The following is a 17,309-nucleotide window of genomic DNA, read 5'->3' as shown; positions in this document are numbered from 1 at the left end:
TGAAGTTGGCTAGAGCTGAAGCAAAGAGAAAGAAGAGGTGTGAGTGAAACAGTAAAGTGTAAATAATTGATCAACTAAAGCACTGATTTGATGTTTCTGAATGTTAGGTCTATTGAATTAGATTTTTTAACCTTTATTTAAAAACAAATTCTTATTTTCAATGACAGCTTAGGAACAGTGCCTTGTTCAGGGGCAGAATGACAGATTTTTTACCTTGTCAGCTCAGGGATTTGATCTTGTAACCTTTCAGTTACTAGTCCAATGCTCTAACCATTAGGCTACCTGGTAGTGAATATGGTGGATACTTATTCAATAAGGTACAATTAATTAGAATACCACTCTTTTTCCTCACCATGATTATCAAAAACCACCAAATTCATATTGCATGTCCCCCTCCTGGCCAAATGTAGGTGTGTTCGAGCCCCATAGTAACGGATAATGTTTCAAAATAAATGCTGTATTCTATACATTGTTATTCTGAAGTCCACTGACTGTATGCAGCTAAATGAAAATATTAAATAGTCTACCCTACAAAACATCACAAAAGATTGTCACATAGTAATAACTACACATACTCTCTTGCATCCAACCTACTGCAATAAATGGGACATTGCTGGTCCATTGATGACGTATGCAAGGAATGTGACCCTTGCACATTCATAACAGCAAACTAATCCACATATAGGTGAGATTAGCATACTCAGATTTGCATTGAATTGACAAGAGATTAACTTTGAAAAAACAAAAACAAAGCCAAGTCAATTGAAATTCTGTCTTTATTACAATTCACAGATTGGATAGAAGATAACGTCATTAAATATATTTTATCTAAACAATACAAAATACAACGTATAATAGCAATGCATTCCAGTGGCTCTTACAAGAAAATAAAACAATTTCTCCTTCTTAGCACAGGGCCGGTCAGAGTCATTGGGTACAGTTCAGATTTGTCTGTCCATTGCCCTCCGTTGATTTAATGCAACCGTGCACCTGCTATTGTATAGCGGCCATACCAACAACATTGATGGGGCTGCTAAGACAAATCGTTTTTGGCACAACCTCCAGTTTGCGCTGACTGACCCTGGAGTGCACACCTCAATGAACGGAAAACCAGTTTATTTCTGTCGTCGCTGAGAAACTGTGTTGATGTTGAACAGAATTAGCAACTGTTGCCTGTCGGTATTCGATAGGAAAGCGGCCTCGAAGCTGCTATAAGTTCCCAGCGTATTATTGTTCAGGACACGTGTATTGGCTGAAATCCCATAATATTGTTCTTTGCCGACACAACTCTTTTAGATTTTCGATCAAGAGCTTTCAATGGTTTTGTGGTAGGGCTCTGGGGAAAAAAAATAGTATGTGGATCCAAGTATACAAAAGCAAATGAATGTGTCCCTTTACTGCTATATACCCTTTGCATCGTAGTAATGCATAAAAGTTGAGTGTAGCCCCTGCATTTACAGAGCCTATTTGGAAGATGTACTGTATAAGTCTGGTGTCGGGACAATTACAGTCCTTGTATAAGTTCGACTTCCAACTCAATGTAATAGTAGTGCAGACTATGTGGAAAGAGAGGGGTTGTCATATTGGACAGTTTCTCTCTTTCAGACCTCACTTGAGTGGAACTTAAATCAGACAGAGGGGTCTTTCCTTGACTTCTTCATGGTCATTATGAGAAACAAAGATCCAATTGACAGTAAAGATGATTCTTCATGCATTGGTTAGAGCTACATATTTCTCTTACATCCGACCAGTCCAAACAATTACTCTGTAGCCACGTGCATCTCCAGTGGCCCCCTGGATACAACTAACTACATGTATCTGATATTTGGCAGACGGAGCAAATCCAACAGCGAAGCCAGATATACAGTATGTTTCCTGTATTATTGAGACAGCTGTCTTTTCTGGTTTCCTAGCTAATGCAATAGAGGAGCTCATGTCTGGCCATGGCTTACATTGATTTATCCCAACAACCGGGTTTACTCCATGTCACATTAAGGCAAATTGATAGGCGGAGGGGGGGGGGGGGGGGGGGTGTATGTAAGCAATGATGGTTCATGAAATAAACAACAAACAGATGTTCGAACCATAATCATAGTGTTCCTACATTGACTTCTGGCTTTAGAATTGACCATATAAATACATTTTATTCAAACAGACAAGTATGTACTTTTTAGCTAAAGTTCAATTTCCTTCTACACTGTATAAGCCTAGGCTACTTTTCTGACGGACTTTTGTGGACATTCACTCACTGTATATACATATCAACACACAACAGAGATCATTCATATGATTGTGTTACATAAATATGCATATTAGGCCTATATCCACATACATAGGTATTTTATGTATATATTTGGGTAAAACCAGGAACATTTGTCATACATGATTAAATGATATTGAAGTTGCACAATTTTGTCATATCTGGGTGACTGTGTTGCCAAGTCTTTGATTCTGAAGCAGCAATATTTTATTGTCATATTGTCATCAAAAGGGGAGAGGCAATCTCGCCAGCTATTTGACAATTACCAGTGTAATTACAGTTATTTAAAACATAAACCTTTATGTACACATAAATACAGTTTCCTAAATACAGCGTAGTCTGTGTGTCGTCCACGCGGAGCCGCACGTTCTCCGATTTCGCGTCTGGGCAGATCTTCCTATGAGGTCTGTCAACCGTGAATTGGGCTGACGGTCTCAGTAGTACCCTGCGATGGCAAGATCGCGTCAGAAGATGGCGCACTCTGATCGCGCTCGAGAAACTCATTGCCAAAAGCCAAGGAATGAGTATGGCTTGTGAAGGCTATGTTCCTCTGCGGAACGGATAAACAGATGACTGAGGTATTGCTGCGGGGTGTTGAAGTTCACTCTGCTTTCTTGATGAATATCTGAAGTGCAATAGACATGGCATTTGAGACAAAATCCTAGGCATCTGTTTAAAACATTTACCTGCACAAAGGATAGCTTTGAATGGATTAATAGATTAAACTTGACATTAGACCACTTTTGAGGCCTGAAAACATCTGACCAACTAAGAATTTTCAGGTAGCTATCACTTTAAGTTAACTAAAATTCAAGCGGTTCTTTATGAGACAATGCGCCCAAGGCTCTGTGTTGAATGGGTGATGGCTGGGCCGGCTTACCTCACTCAGGATCACCCAGACGGGGCAGTCTGTGATCACAGAGAGACGAAGAGCCTCCAGGGGCCCAAACGTGGGGTCTACCTCCCCCTCGGCGATCCCATTATGAAACACTCCTAGAGGACAGAGAGAGAGGATCAATATATCAAACCAATATAACTAATGGACTGTGGCTGGAAATCTATTGACTTCCTCAATAAACACCATAGTCATGATGCAGCATTGTATTGCATTTGTACTTCAAGCTCTGAAATTATAACAGAGTCAAGATATGTAAGTCAAGATATGTTGTGTTGACATTTCAATTGGTTCAAGCCAAAGAGGTTGTATCAAATACGACCATAACATGCTTTGCTTTCATTTCTTTCTCGCTCTACCAGTGGCGACCCGTCATTCAGGGCACATTCAGCCCCACATTTTCTTTTTTTGGGGGGAGGGGGGCTTTCCTGTTTTGTATGTTATTTTGGCATTAATACCTGTCACATATATAGCAGTTTGCAAACAATGTAAAAAAAAATCAAAATATCATTGAGTTAATAAAGCCGCATACAAACATGGTCTCTTTTATGTTATCTTCAGTAAGGCAGCTCCAAAATGCATGTGTTTCAGCCTAGCTCAGTACTTTTTTGTGATGGTGGGGCAAGCCGGGCAGAAAATACAGAGCGTTGCATCGTGATTGGCTCAATGTTCTGTCACTCATGGGGACACTACGTCACCACCAATTCTAAGGGTAGAGCTAGAAAATGCAAGTCCCTTCTGTGCTGCCATATAGTTACATTAGAAGTGCCCATCCAAGAAGGTTCAAGGTCATTGGCCACAAATAAAGTGACATCAAATCACATTATAATCTACAGTAGCTTTGATTGGACTGTTCATGTCAACATCATACTTTCAAAATCTTAGCTAGCAGTCATCATCATGAATCAAGTCCACAGTCTACTGGCAAATCCTTTTTAATCCTTGTCATATGAAGAGAAATAATGAAGAGAAATTATAGATAAAACGTATTGATGCTCATCGGCCATTGCACATACAATACACAACAAGTTGGAAATCGCTAATTCAACAATGAGTGGTTTGGAAGGAATCAGTGGTTAACTGCAAGCATTGCAAAGCAATCATTAGCCTGCAATTCAGTGGAGTGGCTGTGTGGTCCCAAGTCTAAGATTAAGTGTCTCTTTTCCTAGTTTAAAATTATAAACATTCAACATTGACCATGCTGTCAAATGAAGCATGATTTGTGCCACGCTCAAAAACAACTGTTAACTCGGAATTGCAAAATCGGATTTTAGTGAGTTCAAGAAAACTGGGAACTTGGGAAAAACTAGCTTCGGCTGGGAAAATAAGTTTTGAACTTTCATCCAACTCGGGCCTCTTTCTAGAGCTATGACCTGTAGATCACTGATGTCATCATGATTCCACTTTTTTTCCCTTCTTCTCTCGAGTTCCCAGTTGTCTTGAAAGCACCATAAATCCAGAGAATGCCAGACTTTGATGACAAAATTTGCCCCCAAAGGACCGTCGCGACACCTTCCTGTTCAAGTGAGCACAGCACAACAAGGTCCAAAAATGTATTGTATGCTGCTGCATAAATTATGTAATATGCCAGGGAGATATGTATACTGTAGCTAAGAAAGGAATACTTACACAATATGTTGCCTCACCCTAATAATTTTGTCTATTTTCGTCTACTGTTCTGACTTGGTGGTGCACATGTAGATTATAACCTGTCTTTGAGAAATGTAATCATCGAATATTGTAAGAGCTTTCATTGTCTGGTTATATGCCCCCTTTATTTATCCTATGGTTCTGACAAGGTGTACAGGGAGAACACTATAAGAATGGCCCGTGTTCTGAATTCTGTTGCTGTACATTTCAAAAGTGCTGAACAAATAGTTATATTGACTACGTCCGTCCTAGCTCGCTCATTAATGTTTTAAGAGGCAATCCGTAATTTCAATTATCCACATGTCGTCTCCTTATGCCATAGTTTGTACATCTCAATTGTCAGTAGAAACCACATTTGTTTAAGCAAGTCAGCCATATCAGCTATGTTTTTTAAAAGGCAGTAAATGAGTCTGAATGAACTTTTCCGCTGACAGACAAGCTCCACTGAAAGCCAGGTTTAGCAGTGGTAAGATTTTGGGACTGCTGTTGGGACAGCTTTATGTAGGCCCTAACAGTTCGTGGGCAACCGTTTGTCACCGTTATAGTGCAATTAATGTACTGTTTAGTGTTGTGTTGTGTAGTGGCTTTGCTGGCATGCATCCCACATTTATTTATTTTTGCCCCACCAAGATTTACATGCTAAAATCGCCACTGCGCTCTACTACAGAAATGCTACCTATACAAAATAAATTCTCTCTCCTATAAATCTAGTTCCACAACGTAGAGTATCAAATCAAACATGGGGAGGATAGAGTGAGTTGTGCTTTAGGTTACACTACACCTGAAAGCTAATATTCTACTGAGTGGAGCTGGAAGGAGAAATATAACCTGATGAACATTTGATCGCAATATCACACAATTCATTTATTTGGTCCAAACGTGAACTGCTGTGCCAGATTGATATTCATTCCTGCACGAACTAATAATGAATGAGTGGGAGCGCTTGTAATAATTTAATTGATGTCATAAGGATGGGGGGAGGGGGAAATCGATACAGTTACATCTCCCAATATTATTTTGGACAATATTATACCAATACTAAGCAGAGTTAGCTAGCGCTAGTAAGCTCTACCTGCAACAAACCTCTGGTATTTTTCATCCTATAGCTTGTTCTCCATCTTTTTTAATAGTGAGCGAAAATGTTTTCAGCACTTTATTCCACAAATGATCAAAAGGAATTTTCTCATGCTCTCATCTCTATGCAACAGACATTTAGTGAGCAATATGGTTAACATATCAAAGTGCAATAAAAACACAGTATCGAATTGCAATACATAGAATCGCGATAACCACAATACATACCGTACCAGCACCTACAGTGTCTTCAGAAAGTATTCACATCCCTTGACCTTTTCCACATTTTGATGTGTTACTGACAGAATTTAAAATGTATTAAATGTAGTTTTTGTGTCACTGATCTACACACAATACTCCATAATGTAAGAATTATGTTTTTAGAAATGTTTACAAATTAATAAAAATGAAAAACTGTTTTGTCTTGAGTCAATAAGTATTCAAGACCATTGTTATGGCAGGCCTAAATAACTTCAGGCGTAAAAATGTGCGTAACAAGTCACATAATACGTTGCATGGACTAACTCTGTGTGCAATAAAGGTGTTCAACCCACACATACAATTACCGTATCTGTAAGGTCCCTCAGTCGAGCAATACATTTTAAGCACAGATTCAACCACAAAGACCAGGAAGGTTTTCCAATGCCTCGCAAAAAAAAGGCACTGATTGGTACATGGGTAAAAAAAAACAGACATTGAATATTCCTTTGAGCTTGGTGAAGTTATTAATTACACTTTGGATGGTGTATAAATACACCCACTCACTACAAAGATAAGGCGCCCTTTGTAACTCAGTTGACGGTGAGGAAGGAAAACACTCAGGAATTTCACCAATGGTGATTTTAAACCATTTAAAGAGTTAAATGGCTGTGATAGAATGGATCAACAATATTGTAGTTACTAACCTAAATGACAAAGTGAAAAGAAGCACACCTGTACAGAATAGAAATATTCCAAAACATGCATCCTGTTTGCAATAAGGCACTAAAGTAAAACATCAAAAAATGTGTCCTAAATACAAAGCATTATGTTCGGGGCAAATCCAAAACAACATCACTGAGGAGCACTCTTCATATTTTCAAGCATGGTGGTGGCTGCATCATGTTATGGGTATGCTTGTCATCGGCAAGGACTATGGAGTTTTTTTGTTAATAAAAAGAAAAGGAATAGAGCTAAGCACAAGCAAAGTCCTAGAGGAAAACCTGGTTCAGTGTGCTTTCCAACAGACACTGGGAGACAAATCCACCTTTCAGCAGGACAATAACCTAAAACGCAAGGCGAAATATACACTGGAGTAGCTTACCAAGATGACTTTGAATGTTCCCGAGTGCCCTAGTTACAGTTTTGACTTAAATAAGCTTGAAAATCTATGACAAGACTTGAAAATGGCTGTCAAGCAACGATCAAAAAGTAACTTGACAGAGCTTGAAGAATTTCTAAAAGAATAAATGGGCAAATATTGTATAATCCAGGTTTGCAAAACTCTTAGAAATTTACCCAGAAAGACTCACAGCTGTAATCACTGCCAAAGTTGATTCTAACACGTATTGACTCAGGGGGTTAAATTCTTATCTAATCCAAATATTAGTTTTTATTTTCAATTAATAAAAACAATTATAATAATGTTTCTTCTACTTTGAAAGAGTATTTTTGTGTCGCTCGTTAAAAAACAAATTTAATCCCACTTTGTAACACAACAAAATGTGGAAAAAGTCAAGAGGTGTGAATATCTTCTGAAGGCGCTGTAAGTATTGTGATGATACTGTATCATGAGGTCCCTGGCAATTCCCAGCCCTAATGTCATAAGGAGTTCCATATTCAATGGGATAAAAGCTAGTGCGGAGAACAAGAGGTCATTGTGGCTGTGTTTCAGAGACTTGAATGACAGGCACGGGGCCCTGCTTAAAAACTGAAAGAATACATCCTCACTTGCTTCCTCCTCCCTTACTTCCTTCCTTAATTGAATTAATCAATCATCTGTATGTCATTGGATAATACTGTAATGAAAGCAAGGTTTCTACCCTATTGCATTGACCAAATCCACCCCTCTCTGATCTGTAATTAAGGAAGGAACCATAAAGTATGTAACACTTGTTACTGCATCAGTTGTAACGGAATTCACCTCAAACCCTTTTTCCCACCATATTTTAACAACATTTTAACCTGTCTTCCTATTTCAACATGATATGAACATTGTAATGTAATTTCATCCGTTCTCTTCAATGAGCACAATGCTATCATTTTAAAGCACACCGGCGCAACACTTTCCTTGCACTTCATACAATTTCAGAAAGAGCACCTAAGGTCTACTCAAACTGTGAAGTTAGCTCTTATCCACTCCTACCACTGACCCATCATCCTGTAAAAGTGCTAGATTGTGCAGCAACCAATCGGTACCGTTGGAGCCCTCGATAATTGGCGTTGGCTAATGGGGATCCTAATAAAATTAACAGTCAGAGGCCTGTGTGTGTTTTTTGTCAGGACCTGTCTCAGTCTGTGTGAACTGTCCCTGTTTGCTGGTGTATCTGCCACAAGGTTTTTGTTAGACGGAGGAGAGAATTGATGGATGGATAGATGAAAACAATAGGGAAAGACATTGAGGGATATTTTGGCAGGGAGAATAGTGTTGGCTTTGGGTGATCCTGTCTGCAGTACTAGTTCTTAACACCACTGGTAAATAAATACCCAGTACTAATTACCACCTATTGAAACATGTCCTCGGTAGCATGGTGCTAATTGAATTCTGGGACGTTTTCATTAGAACGTACTGTAACAAAGTGTTTTGCAACGGAAAACAAAAACATGTTTCTAATTGGACGAATCCATGTATTCCTTCCTTGCGTACATGACCCAGGCAAAGCCGTTTTTCATACTAATACTCACCTATTCTGATAAAGCCGTCCTCTGTTCTGTGGTATTTTGGTGTTTTCTCTCTCCCCTCTTTCAAGGCCTCTTTCTCAGACTGGATATTCTGTAGGAGAAGAGATAGGTGTGTGAGGAACACAATACAGGTACGCACAATACACCAAGATCGATGCAGGCAGCAACCCTGATCTGCACTCAGATCACAGCTTCAATCTATACATCATCAACCAATGCATTCAGAACAGCAAACTCTACTCTATTGTCCTCTTTTCACCTCACAGCACTAGCCATGAGCTCAGATCCAACCTATCTACGATCTCTCTGTTTCACAACATAATAAAAGAGTAGAGATATCAATGAGTCTTCATAGTAAAGGGAGCCGAAGGAAGCGGGACTCTAGTGTTGCTGCTGTGTCATATCCAATCTGACTGTTGGAGAAATACAGTATCGGTTTGACTTGTTTACCTAAAGCAATGAAGGAGAAAGGACGGGAGGACGGAAAGAGGAAAAATAAGCTGATCTTTTAAAGAGGTTTTTCCTATTCTGTTGCTCTAAATAGAAATCAATGCGGGATGACCACACAAGTGATTATGGTAGTCAAAATATTACATTTCCCACCCACCGTTGAACTGCACCTGACAGCGAGGTTCTCTCTCTCTCTCTCTCAACTTGTCATGGGTCTAAAGACATGCAACACTTCCATTAGCACATAGTGACATTTTCCACATTTTGTTACGTTACAGCCTTTTTCTAAAATTGATTAAATAAGAAAAAATCCTCATTAATCTACACACAATACCCCATAACGAAAAAAGCAAAAACAGGTTTTTTACAATTTCATAAACAGATTTTTATAAACGGAAATATCACATTTACATAAATACTCAGACCCTTAACTCAGTACTTTGCTGAAGCACTTTGGCAGCGATTAAAGCATAGAGTCTTCTTGGGTATGATTCTACAAGCTTGGCACACCTGTATTTGAGAAGTTTCTCCCATTCTTCTCAAGCTCTGTCAGGTTGGATGGGGAGCATCGCTGCACAGTTATTTTCAGGTCTCTCCAGAGATGTTCGATCGGGTTCAAGTCTGGGCTCTGGCTGGGCCACTTGAGGACATTCAAAGACGTGTCCCGAAGCCACTCCTGCGTTGTCTTGGCTGTGTGCTTAGGGTCGTTATCCTGTTGGAAGGTGAACTTTATCAGAGGTCCTGAGCGCTCTGGAGCAGGTTTTCATTAAGAATCTTTCTGTACTTTGCTCCATTCATCATTCCCTCGATCCTGACTAGTCTCCCAGTCCCTGCCAACGAAAAACATCCCCACAGCATGATGCTGCCACCAGCATGCTTAACCGTAGGGATGGTCTTTCTCATGGACTGAGAGTCCTTTAGGTGCATTTTGGCAAACTCCAAGCGGGCTGTCATGTGCCTTTTACTGAAGAGTGGCTTCCATCTGGCCAATCTACAATAAATGCCTGATTGGTGGAGTGCTACAGAGGTGGTTGTCCTTCTGGAAGGTTCTCCCATCTCCACAGAATGACCATTGGATTCTTGGTCACCTCCCTGACAAAAGCCCTTCTCCCCTGATTACTCACTTCGGCCGGGCGGCCAGCTCTAGGAACAGTCTTGGTGGTTCCAAACTTCTTCCATTTAAGAATGATGGAGGCCACTGTGTTCTTGGGGACCTTCAATGCTGCAGAAATATTTTGGTACCCTTCCCCCGATCTGTGCCTCGACATTATCCTGTCTCGGTGACCTACGGACAATTCCTTCGACCTCAAGGCTTGGTTTTTGCTCTGACATGCACCGTCAACTGTGGGATCTTATATAAACAGGTGTGTGCCTTTCCAAATCATATCCAATCAATTTAATTTACCACAGGTGGACTCAAATCAATTTGCAGAAACATGTCAAGGATGATCAATGGAAACAGGATGCACCTGTGCTCAATTTCAAGTATCATGGCAAAGGGTCTGAATATTTACAGTATCAGTAACGTAACAAAATGTGGAAAAAGCCAAGGGTCTGAATACTTTCCAAATGCACTGTATTCTTCCCATACTGTAGGAGGAACAACAACAACAAAAACAGCAACACCTCCACCCTATTTGCTCTCTTCCCGAAATCCCCCTTTTCTCTAGCACCATTACAGGGTCTCAATGACAATCAGGTTGAAGTGTAGATCGAATGAGTGCAGGAGGGAGGAGAAGAAAGAATATAAGCGAGATAGAGACCGAGAGCGAGGGAGGAGAGACAGGAGGAGATGAATATCTTGCTCGAGCCTCTGCAAAATCCAGCTATTAATCTGTCGTGGAGAGCGGTGGTTTGCAGGGCATAATCTGAAATCCCCGCCTCGCCTAGCCCTCCTGCCGGATGAAATATCATTTTAAGGCAAAGGCTCTCGAACAGTAGCTGGCGGGAGACAGATCTGATTACCACCGCCCGGGAGTCCTCTTTTTCTTTCTCCTCAACATTCTCGTTCTCGCTCTTTTTCTGAGAGAGAAACCTTGCTCTGTCTTGAGTAATTTCTCATCTATTTTTCTTCACCTCTCTCTCTCTCTGTAGCCTCTGGGGCTTAACACTGTGGGTGCTCGCCTTTCAACATGGCTTATGTGCTCCTATGTCAACAAGATGGAAGTTGACGTCATATGTCTTTCCACTTGAGAGAATTACAGTCCATAACTATTGGTACCCTTGATAAAGATGAGCAAAAAAGACTATAAAATAAATAATATAAATACTGAGCTACATTGCATGCTCCCCAAAAATATACTTATACCGCTCAGAGAATTTTTTTGGTTTAATAAGTAATATATATTAAAAAAAAGATACAGGTCGAAATGATTGGCACCCCTGTTTTCAGCACTCTAGCACCCTCCCCTTAGTAGGTTAACAACCTGTTTTTTGCGATTGGAGAACACGTTGGGAGGGATCTTAGGCAGGTTAGCGTTTCTCGTCATGAATCTTGTTTTGAACCACACATGCAGAGGTCATCCATTCACCTATTCAGCTTCTCACAAAGACACAGTGATTGGAACCAAAAATCTAAAATTTGGATTAAGACCAATTGACAGATTTCCACTGGTCTAATGTCCATTGTTCGTGTTTCTTGGCTCAAGCAAGACTCATCTTATTGGTGTCCTTTAGTAGTGGTTTCTTTGCAGAAATTTGACCATGAAGGCCTGATTCACCCAGTCTCCTCTGAACAGTTGATGTTGAGATGTGTCTGTTACTTGAACTCTGTGAAGCATTTATTTAGGCTGCAAATTCTGAGGTTGGTAAATCTAATGAACTTATCCTCTGCAGCAGAGGTAACTCTGTCTTCCTTTCCTGTGCCGGTCCTCATGAGAACAAGTTTCACCATAGCGCATGATGGTTTTTGCGACTGCACTTGAAGGAACTTTCAAAGTTCAAATACATTTTCCGCATTGACTGACCTTCATGTCTTAAAGTAATGATGGACTGTTGTTTCTCTTTGCTTATTTGAGCAGTTCTTGCCATAATATGGACTTAATCTTTTACCAAATAGGGCTATCTTCTGTTTACCAACCCTACCATGTTACAACACAACTGAGTGGCTCAAACGTGTTAAGGAAAGAAATTCCACAAATGAACTTTTAACAAGGCACAAATTTTGAAATGCATTCCAGGTGACTACCTCATGAAGCTGGTTGAGAGAACGCCAAGAGTGTGCAAAGCTGTCAAAGGCCAAGGGTGGCTACAAATATAAAATAGATTTTGATTTGTTTAACCCTTTTTTGTTTACTACATGATTCAATATGTGTTATTTAACAGTTCTGATGTTTTCACTATTATAAAGTAAACTTTTGACAGGTACTGTATACAGTGGCAAGAAAAAGTATGTGAACCCCTAGGCTAATGACTTCTCAAAAGCTAATTGGAGTCAGGAGTCAGCTAACCTGGAGTCAATCAATGAGAGAAGATTGGAGATGTTGGTTAGAGCTGCCTTGCCCTATAAAAAACACTCACAAAATGTGAGTTTGCTATTCACAAGAAGCATTGCCTGATGTGAACCATGCCTTGAACAAAATAGATCTCAGAAGAGGATTAAGAGTTGTTGATTTGCATAAAGCTGGAAAGGGTTACACAAAAGTATCCCTAAAAGCATTTTCTGTTCATCAGTCCACGGTAAGACAAATTGTCTATGAATGGAGAAAGCAGTTCAGCTACTCTCCCTAGGAGTGGCCATCCTGTAAAGAAGACTGCAAGAGCACAGTGCAGAATGCTCAATGAGGTTAAGAAGAATCCTAGAGTGTCAGCTAAAGACTTACAGAAATCTCTGGAACATGCTAACATCTCTGTTGACGAGTCTAAGATACGTAAAACACTTGGGAGGACACCACGGAAGAAGCCACTGCTGTCCAAAAAAAAACATTGCTGCACGTTTGAAGTTTCCAAAAGTGCACCTGGATGTTCCACAGCGCTACTGGCAAAATATTCTGTGGACAGATGAAACTACAGTTGAGTTGTTTGGAAAGAACACACAACACTAGAGGTGGAGAAAAAAAGGCACAGCACACCAACATCAAAATCTCATCCCAACTGTAAACTATGGTGGAGGGAGCATCATGGTTTGGGGCTGCTTTGCTGCCTCAGGTCCTGGAAAGCTTGCTATCACCAACGGAAAAAATTAATTTCTAAGTTTATCAAGACATTTTGCAGGAAAATATTAGGCTATCTGTCCGCCAATTGACGCACAACAGAAGTTGGGTGACGCAACAGGACAACGACCCAAAACACTGAAGTAAATCAAAAACAGAATGGCTTCAGCAGAAGAAAATATGACCCTAATCATACTGCTAAAGCAACACTTGAGTGGTTTAAGGGGAAACATTTAAATGTCTTGGAATGGCCTAGTGAAATCCCAGACCTCAATCCAATTGAGAATCTGTGATATGACTTAAAGATTGCTGTACACCAGCAGAACCCATCCAACTTGAAGGAGCTGGATCAGTTTTGCCTTGAAGAATGGGCAAAAATCCCAGTGGCTAGATGTGCCAAGCTTATAGAGACATACCACAAGAGACTTGCAGCTGTAATTGCTGCAAAAGGTGGCTCTGCAAAGTATTGACTTTGGGGGGGTGAATAATTATGCACGCTCAATTTTCCTGTTTTTTTGGTGTTATTTCTTGTTTGTCTTCAAATTGGTAGGCATGTTGTGTAATTCAAATGATACAAACCCCCCAAAAATACATTTCTCAAATTTTGAGGGAGCGTACAATTGGCATGCTGACTGCAGGAATGTCCACCAGAGCTGTTGCCAGAGAACTGAATGTTCATTTCACGATCATAAGCCACCTCCAACAATAAGCCACCTCCACCAACCTTTCGGTTACTGGCCCAACGCTATAACCAATAGGCTACCTGCCGCCCCTCGAGGCAAGATGAATCAGGCTTATAGCGGCGAGCTTTGTATTAAAATATAATATTTGGTATAAAAGGTTATGTAAAATGAAACCGATAATAATGTGCTGGGAATGAATCGGGTGAATAGTGATGAGACTCACGTCAAAAGGCAGCACCTCCACAGAGGTGTTGAACAGCTTGTCCCCTGGGTGCTCAATGTTCCCGCTCCGGAAGAAATACCTAGAGAGAAAGAGAAAGATAAGAGAGGATAACAAATGGGGGGGATGTCAATTTGATATTCAACAAAAATTGATCCACCATTATTATCATCATCATCAGTCAGCCAGCCAGGAAGTCACCAAGTTCAATCTCTATCTCCATTTGCTTTCTATAAATGCATGTGCCACCAAGTACCTAACAGCAGCCTGAACCGTCCGCTACCCCCAAAAGCGCCTCTGAGGTAACAGGGGTGACCAAAGAGCCACAGCATGGTCATTAGTCATTAACAGTTAGAGGGTCCAGAGTAGATAGACCATCTGCCCTGACAGTAATGGGAAGAAATATTATTCATATGGGCCTAGTGGAGAGAAGGAGAGAGAGAGACAGTTTGGGTGAAATGTGTGAGAGAGAGAGAGACAGTTTGTGTGAAATGTGTGCATGTGCACAAAAATCTGTGTGTGTATGTGTGTGTGTGTGTGCGCCCGCATGTGTGTAAGTGTTTATGTCCATGCATACACACGTGTGTGTGTCCATATATGTGTCTGTATTCAAGCATGCCATGTATGTGTGTATCCGAGCATGTGAGTGCACACACACACACACCTTTCGATGCGGACAGGTGTGAAGAAACGGATGCGGATGAAGTCTCCAGCCACGGGGGTGAAAGCCCAGAAGAAGTCCTCTCCCAGGTAGGCCTTCTCCAGGGTGAAGTGCTGGTATGTCTTTAGGCTGGTGGTCACCTCTGCCAGCGGGTTGGCGTGGCCCTTGTGCAGGGTCTGCTTGCCAAAGTCCTTGTCCTGAAGCAAACCATTAGACCATAGGAGGGGGGTCAGAGAGGGGAGAGATAGAATTGTTTCTATCACTAAGCTCTCATATTGACTTTGAGGGTGCAGTTAGCTAAAGACACAGGGATGAATTCTAACTTTATATTTGGGAGCGTGACAACTCTTGATTTTTCTTGATCCTTGATTTTGCTGTGGCAATTCTGACATTTTGCATGGCATTATGCAATGACCTGATCCAATTTGTCGTGACAATGCGCTGATCAGGGACAAAGTCTGTTGACGTATGGCTTGATATAACCATATTGTGCTTTAAATGTGTGTTTATTGGTTGAAAATGCGAGCCCTCTTCTTGTACTGCGGTGATGGGTCAGTTTTATGCGATAATATTGTGATGATTTGACTGTTTTACGCGGAAATAGTGCCGTGATGAGCCAAATTTGCCAACTTCGCATAATATGCAGGGAATTGTTGATTTAGCAAAAATAATTATGTTGCAGAATCCTCGAGGAACTGAGTTATTCAGTTTACATGATTTACTTGAAAATGAACGCAAGTCATGCTCTCTTATTGTTGGCAAAAATGATGCAATCTCACATGGAGTTCATGCAACGTCATCACAACAGAGAATTGTATATTCCTAACACTGGATGTCACATCAAATCTCTGTGAGATGACTTATAACAATGTACATATTTTTAGCTTCCTTTTAGGCCTATGCAAATGTACTGTACTTCAAATTCATACGATAATGATGATGGTGCATCAAATATATGCAAATCTTTATCAATTTGTCATAGGGATCCATACAATTAGAACTATTTAAATAAATTAGTGTTACTTTGAGATTATTTGTACATGACATTTAGAGTATGCTAACTGGGGGACATTGAATTAAATTTGTTTTTGGTTAGGAATATGATTGAATGAAATAATGAAAATAAATATACGCACACACACACACACACACACACACACACACACACACACACGCTACCATTCAAAAGTTTGGGGTCACTTAGAAATGTCCTTGTTTTTGAAAGAAAAGCAAATGTTTTGTCCATTAAAATAACATCAAATTGATCAGAAATACAGTATAGACATTGTTAATGTTGTAAATGACTATTGTAGATGGAAACCGCAGATTTTTAATGGAATATCTACATAGGCCCATTATCAGCAACCATGACTCCTGTGTTCCAATGGCACGTTGTGTTAACTAATCCAAGTTGATCATTTTAAAAGGCTAATTGATCATTAGAAAACCCTTCTGCAATTATGTTAGCACAGCTGAAAACTGTTCTGATTAAAGAAGCAATAAAACTGTCCTTCTTTAGACCAGTTGAGTATCTGGAGCATCAGCATTTGTGGGTTCGATTACAGGCTCATAATGGCCAGAAACAAAGAACGTTCTTCTGAAACTTGTCAGTCTATTCTTGTTCTGAGAAATGAAGACTATTCCATGTGAGAAATTGTCAAGAAACTGAAGATCTCGTACAATACTGTGTACTACTCCCTTCACAGAACAGCGCAAACTGGCACTAACCAGAATAGAAAGAGGAGTGGGAGGCCCCGGTGCACAACTGACCAAGAGGACAAGTACATTAGTGTCTAGTTTGAGAAACAGATGCCTCACAAGTCCTAGTACCCGCAAAACACCAGTCTCAATGTTAACAGTGAAGAGGTGACTCTGGGATGCTGGCCTTCTAGGCAGAGTTGCAAAGAAAAAGACATATCTCAGACTGGCCAATAAAAATAAAAGATTAAGATGGGCAAAATAACAGACACTGGACAGAGAAACTCTGCCTAGAAGGCCAGCATTCCAGAGTCGCCTCTTCATTGTTGACGTTGAGACTGGTGTTTTGCAGGTACTATTTAATGAAGCTCTTCACAGCACTTCACAGATCTTCATTGTAAAGGGTTTAAACACTGTTTCTCATGCTTGTTCAATGAACCATAAACAATTAATGAACATGCACCTGTGGAACGGTTGTTAAGACACTAACAGCTTAGAGACGGTAGGCAATTAAGGTCACAGTTATGACAACTTAGGACACTAAAGAGGCCTTTCTACTGACTCTGAAAAACACCAAAATATGCCCAGGGTCCCTGCTCATCTGCGTGAACGTGACTTAGGTAACCTGCAAGTAGGCATGAGGACTGCAGATGTGGCCAGGGCAATACATTGCAATGTCCGTACTTT

General features: G+C 40.5%; 1 protein-coding gene across 1 annotated transcript in view; it reads right to left on the bottom strand.

The window, feature by feature from the left end:
* Positions 1 to 758: 758 nt before the first annotated feature.
* The window catches only part of mgat4b (alpha-1,3-mannosyl-glycoprotein 4-beta-N-acetylglucosaminyltransferase B), a 203,310-nt gene continuing 186,759 nt past the window's right edge, over positions 759 to 17,309 (bottom strand). The window contains exons 11-15 of the mRNA XM_029770807.1: positions 14,928 to 15,121; positions 14,267 to 14,345; positions 8,763 to 8,850; positions 3,141 to 3,253; positions 759 to 2,885 (exon numbers count right to left, since the gene is read on the bottom strand). Coding sequence (XP_029626667.1) covers positions 2,862 to 2,885; positions 3,141 to 3,253; positions 8,763 to 8,850; positions 14,267 to 14,345; positions 14,928 to 15,121 — 498 coding nt within the window. The 3' untranslated portion in view covers positions 759 to 2,861. The remainder of the gene's footprint in view (positions 2,886 to 3,140; positions 3,254 to 8,762; positions 8,851 to 14,266; positions 14,346 to 14,927; positions 15,122 to 17,309) is intronic.

Source organism: Salmo trutta, chromosome 13 (assembly GCF_901001165.1).
Source record: "Salmo trutta chromosome 13, fSalTru1.1, whole genome shotgun sequence".
NCBI classification, from domain to species: domain Eukaryota; kingdom Metazoa; phylum Chordata; class Actinopteri; order Salmoniformes; family Salmonidae; genus Salmo; species Salmo trutta.
The sequence above is the reverse complement of the archived record's forward strand: the minus strand, read 5'-3'. Positions and strand labels throughout refer to the sequence as shown.